This window comes from Ascidiella aspersa, chromosome 6, assembly GCF_963924565.1.
Source record: "Ascidiella aspersa chromosome 6, kaAscAspe10.2, whole genome shotgun sequence".
NCBI lineage: Eukaryota > Metazoa > Chordata > Ascidiacea > Phlebobranchia > Ascidiidae > Ascidiella > Ascidiella aspersa.
In genome coordinates, this window is record NC_139452.1 from 846,501 (window position 1) to 865,399 (window position 18,899).

The 18,899-nt window shown below is 33.9% G+C and overlaps 2 protein-coding genes across 2 annotated transcripts; both read right to left on the reverse strand.

Annotated features, from left to right (window-relative positions):
- Positions 1–391: 391 nt before the first annotated feature.
- Positions 392–5,989, reverse strand: LOC146139060 (uncharacterized). Its single transcript, XM_083391605.1, has 5 exons — positions 5,967–5,989; positions 5,460–5,586; positions 4,586–4,719; positions 4,414–4,510; positions 392–517 (listed from the first exon to the last, which is right to left on the reverse strand). Exons 1-5 carry the CDS (start codon positions 5,987–5,989, stop codon positions 392–394), a joined length of 507 nt encoding a protein of 168 aa, XP_083247731.1.
- Positions 5,990–6,783: 794 nt separating this feature from the next.
- LOC146139061 (uncharacterized) lies at positions 6,784–9,800 on the reverse strand. The gene is made up of 2 exons (XM_083391606.1): positions 7,581–9,800; positions 6,784–6,930 (listed from the first exon to the last, which is right to left on the reverse strand). The coding sequence occupies exons 1-2, from the start codon at positions 9,798–9,800 to the stop codon at positions 6,784–6,786; spliced, it is 2,367 nt and encodes a 788-aa protein (XP_083247732.1).
- Positions 9,801–18,899: the final 9,099 nt, after the last annotated feature.

The window sequence follows — 18,899 nt, forward strand, 5'->3', positions numbered from 1 at the left end:
GACGTAACTTATGACGTCACCCCTTTAATTTAAAGGGTTTTGCGGCCCATCGAAAATTTTAAAGTGGCAACGCGGCCCATTCTGCTAAAAGGTTGGACATCCCTGCACTAAACCTTAAACCAAAGTCAAATATTAATATTTGAAAGCAATCCTGATAAGTAACGCTATTTATAACCGTCTACTACCCCCCCCCCCCAAAAAAAAAAAAAAAATAAACACTAAACCCTGTAAATATACCCTCCTGATAAAATATACAACAACCGAACCCCCGTTTATTATTGTGTCTCCTTTCCTGCTCAGTAACAGCAGAATATTTTCATTCCTTTCGCTTTGCTGAACTTCACTTTACTTCAAATCTTTTTTTTTGTCACTAGCCGTTACACTTTTAGCTTTACACTCCTAATTTCTCATTGTTTACTGTTTCAGCCTTGAAGGGACATCCTTCGTTTGCAAACTGTTTTGGAGCAAGCGAGCTAGATTCGATCAAGAGACCATCGTTGTTGTTCGCGCCAAGCGGCTTCTTAAAAACAAACAGCTTCAAACAAGTGTAACTTCCACCGCTCGATGAAAGACACACACAAACATATGTGTTTAATAACATCTGTGATCTAGCCCCTCGGAAGTTGCTTTATGACCAACGATTACGGCTTCCGTATCAATAGTACACCGAAAAGCCATCGCAGACTACCCGAATCTGTCGATCTATGATGATGCAAGCAGAGCAAGCCAGAAAAACAACTGGCCTGCAGTGAGGTTCGAACTCACGACCTCCGGTCAAGCCGGGACCGTCGCTCTACCAACTGAGCTATGCAGGCTCAGAGTTCCACCGCTCGATGTCGCCCTTGAGCTCGATTAATTACCGCGATCAAATGGCTGAAGCTTAATCTGAGCAAGACTGTCAGAACAATACGGCGCTGCGAATGAGAGATGTTTCATGTTCGCATACATCAGTTGATTTATCGTTTATGTGTCGATATCCGTGGCCCTAGTTTGTGGATAACAATTGCGATTTCTTAACATTACCTTATTTTCATCGACAAATCAAAGAAACTTGAATATCTTTGAAAGTTTGCATTTTGTCTTGTGTAAACATTACGTTTCGGTTTTAGACTTTCAGCTATGACTCATCACAGCTATTTTAATTATATCGTCGCAAATATAAACCCTGTGAAAAAACAATAATGTCTTTACTTTGTACTTAGTGATCTTTATTCAAACGACCCATGTTTTATGACATATTCATTATAAATCTACAAATTCACTTAAGATGCTGATTTGCTTTAAACACGATATTGTAGAGTTATCATTGGTCGGATCCAGGTGGTGGCCACCAGGCAATGTGTGGACTCATAAACTATTTCTGCCATAAACTCTAATGCAATCTGTTTTCAATTTATTTTTAATGCCATATCTTAAAAAAAATATTTTTTTGCGCTTAGAGTGATTAGCCTAATATTTCACTTGCATATTTGCGCACATGTTCACAAAATTAAAAACAGTGAAAGTGACGACATTTGTCCAGAACTTGTTCCACGCAAGACGAGAATGTGAAGCACTTGGATTTGTTGAAACGGGAACACACAATAAGTGCAGTGCTTTAAACGACACCGTTGGTCGCCATTGTTTTGGCGCCGGACTATTTGTACTTGTTTGAGCTTATAGGTGTTAATAGAAGGGGGGATTAGAATTATTAGGGAAATTAGTGATAAAGTTGAGGGTAGGGTTTTAAATTAGTTTAATGGAAACATGTTATCTTTTACTTGTTCGTCTAGTTTTGGTTTAAAATTTAGTTTTATTTTGACGTTGATGTATTTCTGATTCCTGTTTTATTATTGAAATTAAGTGCGCTGCGCTGTATTGTGACGCGTGTTGCCAAACAATAAGCCTCTTTACATGGTGAAATTAAGTGGGTTAACACGATTCTCTAACCCACTTAAACTGACGCAGCAATTTTTCGTTACGCTTCGCTGAATATTATCGTGCTTAAGCGCGTCAACTCAACTCGTCACAGGTAAGTTACGCGCTTGTTTAGTGGGTTACGATTTCTTTGTTCTAAGTCTTGGCTGTGGTTTAATACTGTGCATAAAATTTGGACTACGCAAAGCAAGTTTATACTTGATTAGCCTAATTTCATCTGAATTTATTATAATGAATAATCTATAAATAGTGTTTTAGGTTTTTTAAAATCAGTATGAAAAAGCAGCAGATATACTATTACCGATCACGATGCCATACCGAAAAAGATATCCTTAGGCAAATAGATGGCCGAAAACAAAGAAATAAACCAATATTTGATCATTTGGCAGAAGAAATGAAGACGCAGCATGGATTAACTTACACTAGGTTTGTTTATTTGGCATGCGTTTTGCATTATTTGAATCTTAACTTTTTTTGTCTTGAATTAGATAATTTTATGTCCTAATTCCTTTATTCAAGTTCTATATTAATAGTTTGTTTAAATTTGTAAATGATTTAAGAATAAAATCATTACCTAATACCACAAATAAAAACAAAGACTAATGTATACACTAAGCATTTAACCCTAACATTTGCTAATATGTTTGCCAGTGAATTGATCTATGTTAAGGTTAATAAAAATCCCATAAAACTTGAACATAAGTTTTATTTAGCTTTGGTATTTTATTTTTTTTTTAATTTTACCACTGCACATGGGTGTAGTTTACAGCTAAGGGAAAAATGGAAAAGCCTCAAAAGAATCTACAATCTAAAGTTGCTATATTACAGTAGAAATTTCTAATAAATGCTAATCTTGTTTTTAGCACATGACGAAACGCCACAGCAGGAAATACCAAACATAGGTAAGAAGATGAATGGTTTTATTGTGATTTAGCCTAATTAGCTTTTATTAAATGTAGACTTCTGAATAGTGTACATTTAATTTTTTGGTGCTATACTTTGCAGACCATAAACCTTGTACCAGCAGCAACATAAGACCCAGACCACCAAAGTGACGCCGGCTTGTAAACAAAGGTGAGCTTTGCAACCAATGTGCAATTGTGTATGTGTGCAATGCCTTGATGGAAATATTGGTATTTCAAAATAAATATCTATTTAAAACAATTTTATAATACCAGTATGGCTTTATAGAGTCAACTGATTCATCATTCGAAAAATTATGCACTATCTTTAATGATAACTCCGAAAAAGCCAGAGTGCTCATGGAAAAAATGCTAAGTGGAATCAGAACGGATTTCCAACAACCTAAACTGTCTCCACAACCACCCATGGAACTCCAGGTCATGGTTCCACAAAACAACCCATCAGATGAAGAACTTTAACTTCTGTATGCCTACATATCTTTATTTTTTTTAACTTTCGCCTTTGTAATCATGCACCTTTCTTTCTACCTTACTGTTCTACATATGCACCACTACTATTTTTTTACAATGTATCATAAAATACAATGCTGTACATATTTTTCTTTCATTTTTTATTTATCCATTTTTTTTTTGTTAAACTATTGTACATTATATCCTTTTACTTTTTTTAAACTTACCAGTGCAACTGTGTTTTTTGTTATCATGCACCTCTCTACCTTACTGTTTTACATATTTGCACCTTTCATTTTTGTTTTAAATTTGCAGTGTACTGTGTTTGGTATTCAGTTCAACTACTGTTTCCTTTTTTCAAAATTTTTTATTGGCAATTATTTTTATGTTATTTTAACTGTACATAATATGCACCTTCTTATACTGTTCTACATATAGGCACTTTCGTTTTTTTCAAAATAAAATACAATACTGTACATAAGAATCTTTGGTGTTGGTTCCAATGTTTCATAAAACAAAATTAGGTGACTGTGTTTTATTACAAACGCACAACAAAAGAAAAAATTATCGACAAAACAATACTACGAAAATTGCACAAAAACAGGCCTATAAAAAACGACTTGACTGTCTTTGGGGCAGATTTTTGCTAATATGTTGCATCAAAATATCACGATGATGCACACCATCACCTGTAGCTACATCACAGGGCCTACTGACAGGCTGGTCAGCAAAAGGTAGATTATGATGGCCGAATGTAACTGCTTCGATTACTGCAGAGTTTGACAATTCACACAAATTATGTAAAATACAGCAAGCTCCAATTATTGTTGGTGCAAAATCTATGCGTGCTTCAATCTTTCTTAGTATGCGCCACCGGGCCTTGAGCTTTCCAAATGCATTTTCCACTACAATGCGTGCACTACTGTGATAACAATTAAAAGATTCTTTTTCTGGTGAAATTCTTGACCCAATGTAGGGCTTAATCAGCCATGGTAATATTAGATAGGCGGGATCACCAAGAATAAGCAGTGGTATGTTCACACCTTCAATATTTAAGGGTGCCTAGAACAAAAAAGTTGTGAAATACATAATTAATATAGTAAACAATTATAGTTACACTTACTTTTGGTAAAGTATTGGAGTGCTTGAACAATGCTGAGTTCTTAAAAACTGATGCGTCATGGCAACTTCCAGGCATTTTGATGCTTACATTTCTAAAACTAAAAGTTTATTTAATTATGTAAGTGTTTAAAAAAAATTTCACAACAAAAATCATCACTGCATAATAAACTAACCATAATTTGTCATCGACAACAGCTTGCAGCACATAAGAATCCAAACCTTTGCGGTTCGTATGATCTTTCTTTCCTTCTATAGGAGCAGTAACGGCAATGTGCGAACCATCAATGCAGCCCATAACCTGGCTTCGCTGACGGCCGGAATTGTTTAATGTAGAATGACCTGCTTTAACGCAGGAAACATCACGCCACTTTTGGGGAATTCTGACGTAACACGAATGGCTAGTCGTAAACAAAACAAGTTTAGCGCATAAGGAAAGAACACTACATACACTCGTTTGAATCAGATACTAATTTGTGACTGAGGCGCTGTTCTAGAATCGACAAAATATAACATTATTCGGGTTAGGATGCGGGTTTGGGTAGGTTTAAATAGTAATAGTTGGCCCACCCTCACCCAAATATTGTACATTGCTTTGATAACTGTAACGCTGTGGTAGGATTCTAGGCCAGCGCCAAATACAGTGTTTATTAATGTTTGGCTTATCACCTTCTCTTGTCCGCTGTGCCTTGTATATAGCGTTGGCCAGCACAAACAAGCTTAACTTTCCTGCACTTACATTCTGTGTGCCAGGTAAACTGAAGCAATATACAGTCAAAAACGTACTTAATCGGCAAACCTAACTCAAGTAATTCTTATGTTTTTTTTCAATTTTAGGTTTATAAAAACGAACAAGCAGCAATAAATTGCTACCGCAAGGAGTAGCCTAAGCCGAAAAATCGGTTGTGCGTCAGAGGTTTACTGGAATATTACGTAATAATGCATATCAGTGCAGCTTGTACATTCAAGCTGGCTTGAATTTCACACCATGTAATTACGACGCTGGAACGGATTACTTTTCAAGCCGGCTTGAACCTTAATCTAATCTGCCTGAGAAAGGTGCATGTAAACAGGCTTATTGACAAGGTCATCAAACTTTGTTTTTTTCATTCTAAAGTGTTTAAGCCACTGAGCATCATTAAATCCAACAACAGTTTTTTCCCAAAACTCTTTTGACCTATGTACATTAGTGTATTTTCCTCAACTTATAATTTTTATTTTAAATGCCACAAAACATACCTATTCATCATCCATACACTTTTTGTTCGTCTTCTATTATGGTGTAATCTTGTTGCTACCAACACTTGAAACAAACTTTTTCGAGCGATCAAACGCTTGCGGTGCAATAACACAATAACCATAACTTGCAAAATATACTTGTAATAAATAACTACCACTCTCGGATCCATAGTTTCCTAATTATTTCAATAATAAGCTGAAATTAAAAAAGGTGTATACTTATCTAAAGTGCTGTTAAACCAAAATTCAAGCATATATGCTTTCCAGAGTAAGAAGTCAACATAGTTTTGCTTTGCAACTACGCCGCCTGCAACATACAGAACGCTAACGTTCACAGACATTTTCGCTTTTCGACAGATTTTCCTAACATTTTTTCCCTAACCCGGGTTTAATGAACCATGTAAATCCACTCGCTTATCGTGTTAACACAATAATTACCGCAACTCTCTAACCCGTGTTAACTATCCCACTCATCTAATTAGGCTTAATGTCTTGAGTTCTAAAATGTAAGATCTCCGATATTTTACAAACTCTGGTTCGCTTGAAATCGCTTGATATTTAACTTGTATGCGGGAATAGGCGACCACTGCTCTACCAACTGAGCTAACAACAAACTAAACAAACTAATATTTGCTAAGATTTTGAGAAATTTCTTTATACTTTAGCATAAAATTGCTTCGCTTATCTACTCCTATGACTTTATAACATCAACAATGTTTCAATAAATGAAAGAAAGTTTTGTGTTTGATTTTAAATGAAGCCCTTAAATATACATTTTCCAAACTTTATATTCCAATATTTGGCGACAGCAAATGATTTGCCAATAACGAAAATTACAATATTAGACGCTTTGTCGCAAACGCGAAAAAAGTTTTTTTAAGTTTATATGCGAAAATAAGAAATTCCATAACAAAAGATCTTGGTCATGGCAAATAACTAACCAAAAAATATTCATTAGCGTTAATTATTTTTGCATTATGAATTACGATACTTTGTTTAAACACAAAAATTATACAAATTTTATTCAACATATTTTTGTTTCTAGATCGTACAAAAAGTCATTTTTATACGAAACTAGCTCCCGACGATTTTACCTTTCAAGGTTTCAAATTAGCGAAAATAATTAGAAAAAAGTTTATTTTTTCGATTTCAAACCACGTCTTGCAAGTTTTTTTGTTTTGTAGCAATGATTAATTCTCTCACTCGCCAAAGGATGGTCGATTTTTTTCCACAACTTGATTGCTGTTTTCGAACTCTGCATTGCTTTGTCATGTTGCTCCATCTGCAAATAACATTCACCGATTAGCTTGTGACAATCTGCGATAACCATCGCTGCATCTTTATCGGGATCCGACGTCAAATGAAGTTTGATATCTTGTTCAAAGCATTTTACCGCATTTTCAAACTTGCCAAGTTGTTGATATGAACGACCGACATAATATAATAAATATTTTCGTTGTTGTAATGAAAGCTGTTTCATATATTCTTGCCCTTTTTTGAAGTAATTAACAGTCTGTTCATGTTTTTCAATTTAAAGCCACAAATAATGAGTAACACAGAACAGTTTCCAATCATGTGATCCATCTCTACAGTTTTATGAAAACCCAAATACATTTTCAGAGAAGTTTCCAGTGTGTTATAAGCTTCCTCGTATCGATCAAGTAGGATAAGACAAATTCCAGCGTTTAATTTCGCGTTTGCAACTAACTGCACAAAGTTATGTCCTTGATGTTCATCACACGTGGAGATTGCTTTTTGAAACTGATATAACGCAAATTTGTAATCATTGTTGCTACAATAATGTATTCCCTTACACCTATACTTGTCAGCTCTGACAAGAACCTTGCTTCGCTGAAAATATTTACTTGAGGGGTAGAGCTCATAAGCTTCCTTAAACAAATCACTTGCTCGTAAAAAGTTATTTGTTTTTACGTGAATTTGAGCCCGGAGCCGTTTGCATTCAGCAGGGAGATGATATTTCTTGTTTGGAACATAATGTTTACTTTTCGAAATATGTTCCGCCACATCGATTGCGTTTTCAGCTTCTGTGTAGTTTTCCATAGCGATGTAAGGTAGAGCACGTTCTACCAACGCAACTGCTGTGTCGTGATCTGAAGTTTCATCGAAGGCGTTTTTACGACATTGATGTAGATGTTTCTCGCCGTATTTAATGCTTTCTTGGTATTTTCCAAATGCACGGTAATACCGAGCAATACAGAGTTGTGCATATTTGTAAACATTGTCGTCTAGAACAAGGTTAAGTATCTTGCTGGCCTTCTCAAACATATTCTCTCTAACATACAACCCGAACAACTCGCATTGGTATGGTCGTGAATTTTTGTTTGTGCTGTTTGACTGAAAAGCTTTTTCGAAACATTTAATCGCAAGCAAGATAAATCCAAGTTCGTTGCAACAAATTCCAATCTCATACAAAATTACACTACGCCTTTGAAAATCTAACGCAAAGAACTTTAAAGCAAGTTCATGTTGATCAAGTCTAGAGTGACACAAACCCTCCAAATAGGAAATGTCTGCTTTTGAAGCTTTTAACTCAAATGTATTTCTGCTTTTGCATGTTTTAATGACCTCGATTGCTTCGTTATACAAACGTAAACACATAAGAGAAAGTATAACACGAAGCCAAGGTGATTGTTTTGATTCAGATTGCTTGTTGGTGAACATTTGCAAAATGGAAGCTAAAGAGAAAAATTCAACAATTCTTGATTTACCAAATACTTCCAGCAACAAATTATGAAATGGTTCAAATCTTGCGTCAAGATAATCGCACTGGCCGGAGTATTTGAAATAAACCCGCAACCTAACTTCACAGGCGAAAGCAAGTGCGAACATAAAATCATCCGATTGTTGCTGTGGTATTTGGCTTGGAGTCAATTCCCGCAGAATATCGAAAGAAGACGACGATTTGCAATTATATCGTCTACCAAGTGCTGCTATAAACAAAGTGACGCTTCGAAATACGACGCTTTTGATGTTTACTGAGTCTTTCTCATGCATCAAAGCCAAGCATTTATCGATGTTGAATTTGTCAGTATCTTCCTTAAGTTGTTTTTTCAAATTCTCATCGAAAAGAGGTTGTTGTAAGATGTCAATTGTTTTCATCTTCATTTGATCGTAGATTGCATCATCGCCACAAACAAAGCATGTTTTAGTTAAAATATCGCCCAAGTGGTAACCGTTTTTAAGGTCAATATCCCTTTCAAGATATTCAAGCATTTCAGAAACAGGTTTGATCAGCTCAGTATCCCAGGGTTTGTTCGGTGTAGCTGACCTACCAAGTGGAAACTTGCAAGCAAAAGTAACCATTCTATCAAACGAAATGCCACGAGGTGTGTGCGCATCAAAGAACCAGCCCTTACCATTATTTTTGTCTGGATCATTAATGAAAGGCAACGAAACGTGAGGTATTAAGGTTTCACCAAAGTTTACAACCACAACTTGAAACATCACAGACACCCAACGGAAATATTCAAGTATATCATCATAATCTGAACGATTTTGAACACCTTCTTCCAACAAATAGATGTGCTCAAAATCTGAATAAGGAGTGATTTCATTTCTAGCAAGTGATCCCATTCCAACCAAAGCATATTTACAAGGAGCTGAACCTGTAGCTTCCACACAAAACTCCATTATATCTGCCATGAGCCACTTGTATTTTTCCGTGATGATTTTTTGCAAACTCTCTATCAGACTAGCTCTACGTTGATCGGTTTGTGCAAGTGAAATTGCTTTTAACGCAATATCGTTTATCCAACACCGAAAGTCTTTCACTTTAGTGACAGATGCTTCAACCAGTTGCTTCAAACTGTCCACACTGGTGTCATGGCTGCCAGCAAGTTGAAGAACATGCCAACAAAGCTCATCGAGATCTTTCTCAACCTCAGCAACGTTGTCAGGTTTCCTCACAATAGCTGCATTTAACAACACGGCGCTGCGAATGAGAGATATTTTCTTGTCGCGTCCTGTTGATAATCGGGCAATTATTTGATATGCAAGGCCTAGTCTGTGCATGACTTTAGCAGATGTCTTGGGGTCTCTTTCTTTTCCGTTTGCAAAGCATTGTGACTTTAACTCTTTTGCTAACGGTTCAGTAAAGCTTATCAAATATTCAACAGACACAGTGTTTCCCATTTTAGGTTTAAACTGACTAGCTGTGAAAAAGAAAGTTTAACTTTCTTAAATGTTGTGAATTTAAACAAATAAAAATTTTTAATAGTAGAATATTCTAGCAAAGCTAGCCAGTCAATATTAAGATATATACATTGATTTCTCCGGCAAACCGTCGTCAGTATTTCCTAATTAATGTAAATTTCTATTAAATAAAACGTAGAACAAATAATAATTAATATAATGTTTCTAATTAATCTTCATTCACTTTGAACATGGTGGAGAAGGCACTGATTATATATTTACTTCACGTTCCTTTCCGTTTGCGTAACATAATGACTTGAATTCCTTTGCAAGTTCAAAAGTTTTAACTTTGTAAATACTAGCTTTATTATCTGAGCACTCTTCCATATTACAACTGTTTTAAATTTTTAAAAAGGCAAGTAAGTTGTACAATGTAGGTTAATCTTGTTATTTACCAATTAAATGCATTCCAGATCTACAAAAACGACTTCTAATCTACAAGCAACCAAGCACTAATGACTGTAATTCAGTCTACATTGGAACAACTTAATATTAAGCTTAAACCAATACAAGTGAGCTATTATCTGTGACGGGACGAAAAATGGTTTCTGGTTTTGACGCGACAAAAACCGAAAGTGACGCGAGAATAAATATGGACCTTGAGCCATTGTTTGTCGAAGCGAGCAACGAGCAAACATAATCCCAGTGATGTTTGTTTTGAACCGGAACGAAAATGTTTCAGGGCGAAGCAACAACTTGTAGTTTGGATCAAATTGTTTTGGAATAACTGTTTTCAATTGTTCCTTTCGCCAATTAAAACAAAGACAAAATGCACAACTATTTACAAGTTTATTAAATAAATATATTTAAATACGTTAACTGTAAGTTCTTGTTATTTTGGAAGTAAATTGTGACTCACTGGCAACTCGGTAAACATAAACGTAACTTAAATTCATCCATTTTTGTAATTTGACATTTTGTAATTGTCACAAATATGGTTAAAACACTTGATTTAATTCACATGTACTAAAGGGATATTTTTGCGGTGGTAATCACTTTTTAATTCGAAGCTTTATTATATTTATAAGTTATTTTAATTTTATATAAGTCTATATGCACATATTAAACTGTTTGTACATTATAAATGTTTAACATTCTATGCTGTTTGTAACATTTTGGAGTTTAGAACTAACATATTTTATTTTTTCTCGTTAAACCAAACTTTTTTTTAAATTAAACTTATGTTTAAACCAAATCGCTCGAAATTTTAAATCTTGTCGATTTTTATCACAATTTAGCGGACAAACATTTAGCCAACATATTTTAAAATATTCAATAATTATTATTTTTTTAGTGCATAATCGTTGGAGGTTGTAGTAAGATGTAATAAGAATATCAAAACCCATATACAGAAGTAGGTATCTTTTGAACGTTACAAACGATACCTACTTCTGTATGGGTTTGATATTCTTATTACATTGAAATTTGGTATGTGCCCCGTATGCTATGATATAAATTATAATTAAACATATTTGCCTTGAAAGAATTAAAAACATAAAGGGGCCTAATTGTTACAGTGCCATGTGCGGTTAACAATACATTGAGTTATATGAAGAAAACACGATCTTATGAGTTGTGTCGTTCATTAATATGTAAGTTTCCTGCAGTTTAACTTAATGCATCATCACGCACTTTTAAATAAACAGCAATAAACTAAATTCCTGCAAAACTTACTCCAAACCCACCTTAAGGCAATCAATTAATTTCCAATCTACCATTGCGTTATTGTGGCTTCCAGCATGCTTTGGGCTGCTAAGAAGTCAGTTTGTTGCACAATTCAACAAACCATTTAAGCGTTTCTACAGCGGGCCTTGGTTGAAGAAAGAGCTAGCAGTAATTTAAGTGCAGAAAACAGCTAACTTTTATGTTGACATATTTTGCTTGTATTCATTATACTTTGTTTTTACATTGCATGGCAGATGTGTTTTGCTGAAGTTTATACAACTTTAGATATGTTGCCACTTATTTATACAGCGGATGTTTATTTGTAGAGATATTTTGTTGTTGGATTGATATTATGTATAATTTTATGTTAAAATAATTGCACTGTTGAAATATATTGAACGCTATGGACAATTACACACAAAAAAAGTTGCATGCAGAATATTTTTGGAAATTGTAGGAAACTTTGCATGAGAAAATGTTAAAAGCTTATAGGAGACAGTTTATTTGTTTATTTGATAGGTGGTTGATTGATTGTTATTATGCCTTTGTCGTCAGATACAATGATGCAATGACATATTATGGGTTGCTAGCTTTAGTCTTTGAATGCATTTATTTTTTTCGGTTTTCAATTTTGTACGATTTTAGTTTGACCTTTTCGTTTTTGAAATATTCTGTTTTCACTTTTTGTTTTTCAATTTGTTGAATAATTGTGTTTTGTCTTTTTGGTTGTTTGAAGGATTTTGTTTGTTTTGAACTTTTTATTTGTTGGAGAGATTTTGTTCTTGTCTTTCTTGATTGTTTGAAGGATTTTGTTTTGGCTTTTTGGTTGTTTGCATAATATGTTTTGTTTAATATTTTGTTTTGAACGTTTTTGTTTAATGGAAGGTTTTTGCTTTTACTGTTTTGTCGTTAAAGGAGTTTGTTGTTCAAACCTTTTGTTCTTGGAATAATTTTGCATTAAATATTCTGCTTGTTCTACAATTTTTTTTATTTTAATGTACCCTATGACTATTGACGTTGTTTATGCTTGGTGTTGTTAATTGTGTTTAAATTGCTTTTGGCGTTTAAAGAATGATTTTTGTTGTCGTAATGTAATAAATGATTTGTAAGTTTATGGCGATAGATCTCAAAGTATAGCCTGTGTATGTCTTCCACTGAAAACTATGTTATGGTCGTACTTAAAAACATTTGAAATTTGTGCAGTGAAATTCAGCTTGTCTCCATCCCATTAAATAAAACTTGTTGTTTGTTGTTCACTTGGATTCCATCTTGTCCATGAAACGCCAGGAATCTTTGAACAAAAGTGGGAATAAATAAAAAGCTATAACCCGACAATAATTACCCGATACTGAATCTTGGTCTTTATTCGCGATCTTGGTTGAATTCCTTCATGTTGGTGATCTGCAATTTTAATTTAATTTGAAACGAATTTGTTACAAGAATTAGGTATGCTAAAATAGAAGGTAGACTTGTATTTCTGCAATTTTAATGTTTATCTTTTAGTTTTCGATTTTAATATATTTCTTCAATTGATTGCGCTGTTAACTTATTTTACTTGGAAATTTGACACACACTCTTAATCAGCCTGACACGCTTTTTTATTGCTACAATGACTTGGGCAATTCAATTGACTTCCTGAACTCGCGCTGATTCCACCTTTTCCAGGAAAGAATCTTAAAACAAAACTTAATGTTGGCCTTGTTTGGAATGTTGGCTGGATTCTAGTTGAAGATGTCGAACTCTGAAATGAAAAAAATATAGGTAATCAACAGTGGGAAAATTTGCCAGAAATACAATAAGAATTTAAGTTTTTTAAAGTAGAATGTTAATGACTGGTCATTGATAAAATGGTGAACATTTTAGTGACAAACTTTTGATTTCGCTAAACTCTATTGACCAATTTAATCCCGTCATTGGTTAGTTAAACATCCAACATCTGACACCATTATATTTTCATTAGTAGACCAAGGAAGGTTCTTTAATGGGGTTTACATTCCATTAGTATCCTGGTTAGATTGTGCTGGTAGGCGCTCAACACTTGGGAATAAAAATCTAACGAACTTTGAAATTAATCTGCTGAAGGCAACCATAGAGTGTAAAAGTTATTTGATGTCTTACATGTGCATACAAAAATGATTGTGTAGATGTAATCGCAATCTGTTTGTGCTTAATTATTTAGGTGTGTGTCATAAACATGAAATGCAGCTGAAAAGTAGATTTGGTTCAGTATCTGTAAGTTTCTTCATGTACAGATTATTTCATGAAGGGAAGTTTTTATTTTTACCTTCTGCAGAATCAGGTGTTTTCGGTAGGTGGCAGCCGTGAGCACATGTCGATCCTGAAAAACAAAAATCCGCGAGAAACTTGATGCAGTTTGCAACTAAAGTTAAAACGAAACTTACCCGAGCTCATAGGATGACTCAGCAACCTCGGTGGTAGTAGTTTCTTGCTGACTCAGCGGAATTTATCTGAATTTTACAATAAACTGAAACTTTTCGTTTTTTTTCTATGATAATCCCTTATCGACAAAAAACAAATAAACTGTCTGCAATTTTATGATTCTGTTTGCGCGTGTTTTTTTGTAATCTTCTAAAATCTGCATAACTTTGAATTTCTTGACTATCTAACCATCTGGTTTTTAACTTGTCGCCATTATTGGGTCATGAATATAAATAATAAAAAATTAAATAACATTTTAAACCTTTAATTTAATGTCCGATATTTAAAAAAACTAAAATGGTAAAGTTTAAGCAAAATGTCTAGTGTTTAATTAAAAAAAATATAAGGACGCAAATTTACAATATTTAAATAAAAACTAAAAATGCTAGTTTATTCACAAAACCCAAATAAAAGCTGTAACGCGCCCATGGTTGTACTTTACTCATTATCATTAACATCGAACTTGTGTGATGAGTTTTCGAATTAGTAGCGGTTTTGCATCGTTCGCTGTATTTTCCTAAACCTTTTCAGAATATCTTCATATAAAATCAATAGCGGTGTTGGTGGTCTTGGCAGACTGGACGAACGATTCAGAAGTTCTCAACAGCTAAAACTTTTGCTAGTTTTGTCTCGTTTAATTTCAATTATAAGTTAGTAACCCTAATTAACCGTACTTAAAAAAATTAGCTATGTCATTTCATATTGAATATTGATTGGATCACAATCGAGTAAAAACATTAACTTATCAATGAAAATGAGTCAAGTAACTCAAACAAAACAAAATGTGAATAAACTTCATACAGCGATCAATGGTAAGTTGAACTTTCTTGAAACTAATGGTATTATTTTGTATTTAGGCCACTATACTTTCATCAGCCAAAAGGAGGACGAAAGTGGAAGACGGTTTAAATAATTTGTAACGTCAAAGTGCCTACTTCAACTGCAACCTCCAGCCATTATGCTCCAAAATTTGACCGTTTTTTGAATAAATACGCGGATTTTGAAAAGTAACAGCAAAAATACAACAAAACAAGAGAATATATTTTTGACTTAAATGTTCGAAGGATGATAAGACCTGACACTATCGTCGAAAACTCTAACTTAACTTGCGCCTAATTACAAAAAGTCACATGGAATGCATTTCTATTAAACATACGCGGAACTAAACACAAAAAGTAGGACATTTTGGAGTTTTCAAGTTTATTATGTTACGTGAGGTAACATATTTTTGTTTAGTTGTTTTATGCAATTCGACTGAAGGTTTGTAGTTTAGTATCTCTTCCAAAGATCCATAAACCTAATGAAAGATAGACATATTTATCCCAAGTGATGTTAACCCTGTTACCCAAACATAAAAACTAATATAGTTGTATTTTATAGTCAGAGTTTGTTATTCTATATTTAGTTTGCTGGAATATTTGAGTTGACTTAAATCTTTATTTCCATTTTAAACTAACATTCAATAAATACCAAGGTAAGATTATTACAAACATGTTAGATCTTCCGGAACTCATTATTTATCCGAGGTTTCAGCTACCTTTTGCAGTATGCCTTCACAACAACGTCACACTCAACCACACAAAGTTAAACCACAGAAACAAGCAGATAAAAATGATGGCTTGTGTTGCATTCCCTGATGAAGGCATTCTGCATAGGAAGCCGAAACTTTGGTAAAAAGATAAATACCATAAGAACCTATTTTATTGAAATTATTATTTTTCAACCCAACATCCGAGGTGTTTTGAGGTTGTAAAGTCACGCGATAATAATTTGCTTTATTTACACGACGAAACGATAATCCGCATTATTATGATGGTCGCAGAAGTTTGGAAGTTGATAGGCATAACATCAAACCTTTGGTATTTTGTTTTATTACTATTAGTTATCATTGATAACACGGGGAAGCATATTAACCGGACATAAAAAATTAGTTGATAAATGACGATTATAGATTTGGCTACTTTTCCATTTTGGTAGCTGAAGAATCTATAAAATATAATAATTTAAGATATTTAAATGAACCACAACATGCACGCTCTACATTTTGTAAAAAGATAAAAAACATCTCACAAAAATAGAAAATATTTCTATTCATAAATCTGTTCATGGAAAGCAGTGGTCGGTAAACTGTGAGCCTTGGAGACATTTTTAGTCAGCCACATCTATAATATTTTCTATTTATTATTATTATTTCTGTTTTATCGGTAGTTCTGTGTTGTGATGTAAAGTCCTAATTCTCAATAAATTGTGTTAAACTTACCATTTTTTGTTATATGAAGATGCTTTTTCTTGCTTGAAATCGTTCACAATCTGATTATTTTCCTGCTAAAAAATTACATTTACAGTTTGAAGGTAGTTTTTGTTGATTTATTTTCTTTACTTCATTTCATTATTAATTGTTTAATCAAGCATTATTGTGTAAATATGGGCGTAACCTAAAAAAATAAATCATTTTAAAATTTTAAAATGATTTAAACTAGGTATTTTATATTAATCCTAATAAATAATTTTACCAAGCAGCAAATATTCAATACTTTTCAACAACAAACAATGACCAGTTTTTCTCACCCTTAAACTTATTTTCTCACTAAAGATTCTCTGCAGTTTTCCGCGACCATAACCGTCACTGTACAAGAAAACAACAGGTCAAATATCCAAATTAAATGTTTGCATTAAAATTTTTCTATAAAATTGTGTTGGTAATCTTACTTTTTGCACATAAAACAGTTTGCTTGTTCTATTTCGCGTTTTGTTAGTTTTGGTTGAGAGTCGTGCGGGTTTATCATTTTTAATCGCGAGGAATAACTCAAAAGACCTTTAAGTACAAAAATTAGGATAAATTACCCAATTAAACGAAAATAAATAAAATGTAAAATGGAAGCACTTGAGATGAGTCGAGTCATTTAAAAACAGTGACTTAAGTGCACTTAATCGTTGACTTAAGAAGTCGACAACATTGTGTCTTTTTTCTAGTCGAATCGTTGAGTAAGATGTTTTCCTATATTTAACACCAGTTTGGCTGTAACTATAGTCTTGCATCCAGAGCTTCGGTAAAAGTTAATGTTTATTTAGGTCTCTCATTTAAGCAAAGTGTTTTAGATTGACAGCAGTAGTTCGAATTTCTATACTATCAGTTATCACGTTTGTTATTTAATTGCGTAACTTACGGGTATTGTGACGTCACAATATCAGTTGTGATCAACAAAGCAGCACAAACCACAACAAGAAATATCAGTTTGTTCATTTTTAACTTCTTACAAATTAAAGCACAGGTATTTAAAACTTTAAACAAGATTGTACAATTATAGGTTGAAGTTATTGTTGAACTTAAATATTTTTTTGTGTTTTCTGATTTATATAATGGTTCAAAATAATAATGTATTCCTGTAATTAATTACTTTTAGCTTCATTAGTAAAAGTAAGCCGGAACGTTATTTCACAATAATATTATTTAGGTCCGCCCTTAAATTGATCTCTTTAATGCATTTGGAGTGATATTCCAGTGGCATATTTGTGCACTTTGTAAAACTATAACGTCAGGTTTCTAAGGTTACTTGGTTCGGGCGTCACGTTATACATAACTTTGTGACGTCATAATTTGGAAATTTTTAAGCGATCTGCTAAGAAAATAATCGACGTTAATTTTTCAGCAGACAAACCCAGCATCTCCTTGAATATATATTTAGACTAAGGTTTGAGTTTCAGGTTTGTGCACGACATCCAACTATAACCTTAAGCTTCCTATAAGATTACTTGTTTTAGAGTGCCTTACAATTTTCTACCCCTGCTTGGGTTTGTCGTTGATTATTCTCGCTTAAAATTCTCGTAATTTAGCTGAACATCTTTCGGCGACAATAACTTTCAGCAACTGTGCAAAACAAACATCTGCGACGCCTTAAAATCAAGCTTATTTAAGTTGCAATGACGTTTTTCCGGCACGTTTTGGCAATCTTGCGGTTGAAATCACGTTTTTCCGGAACTTTTTCTTGCATTTTTATGTTTGTTTGGAGTTGGCGAAGTTTTAGTTTGTCTGCAAGGAACTTCGAACTAAGTGTAGCAGCTAACTTCTTTATATATTTATTGTTATTTTTGTTGTTTTTATTATACACTTTAATTATAATTTGACATTGTAAATCCTCGTAAGGGCAAAATTTTTTTGCTTTTTTGTTATTAAAGCCAACAATGGCGAATATAACTTTTCCGAAAGCATCGTTTATGAAATTATATTGAGAAACTTTGTCATGATTGCTGTAATGACTTGTTTACCCAACTTCTTGCACGATTAAGGTGGCAGCCCACTGGACGCTTCTAGCGTCAAACTTCAAGATTTTGCGTTTCGCGTTAAGCGTCAACGGTGGCCCACATGAAAACGAACGCAAGGCGCAAGCGATCTAGACGGTCTATAGCAGTGTTTCCCAACCTTTTTGACACTAGTGCCCCCTTGGGCTCAATAATATTTCATATCGCCCCCCGCATCTTGCTTTACAGCAGGGGTGTCCAACAAGCGGCACGCGTGCCAAATGTGGCACGCGACCTAATAAAAAATGTCACGCAAGCCCTCCCCCAAAAATGCTAAAAATTGTTATTCAGCCAATTGTCAGAAAATACTAAGTTTGTTATACAGTCAATTGCCATTGTTTGTTCACAATATAAAACAATCGCGGCAATCACGACAATCAACAATTACTTTTGATATAGTAACATTATACTGTGTGGAGGCTAGCATTCACATAATATTATATAGCTTGGTGTGAAGAAACAAAAGTCAGGGCACCGAGAGACACTTTGATGTTGTGATGCACATTTCTACTAGACAGTTTATTTTCAAGTTGAAATAAACGTTCTTATTTTTGGTAAAAAAAGCGCTTTTATGATTAAAAAGAATTGGTTTGGTTACGAAACTTTGGCACGGGAAGAAGTTATAAGAAAAAAATT

Excerpts from the sequence above, each read along its gene's own strand:
- LOC146139060 (XM_083391605.1), bottom strand. The coding sequence starts at position 5,989 with ATGTCTGTGAACGTTAGCGTTCT. Across the intron at positions 4,511-4,585 it reads GTTGTCGATGACAAATTATG|TTTTAGAAATGTAAGCATCA; the intron begins GTTAGTTTATTA and ends ATAAACTTTTAG. Across the intron at positions 518-4,413 it reads ACTCCAATACTTTACCAAAA|CCGCTTGGCGCGAACAACAA; the intron begins GTAAGTGTAACT and ends GTTTTTAAGAAG.
- LOC146139061 (XM_083391606.1), bottom strand. The coding sequence starts at position 9,800 with ATGGGAAACACTGTGTCTGTTGAATATTTGATAAGCTTTACTGAACCG. Across the intron at positions 6,931-7,580 it reads GGCTCCGGGCTCAAATTCAC|ATGGAGCAACATGACAAAGC; the intron begins GTAAAAACAAAT and ends TGTTATTTGCAG.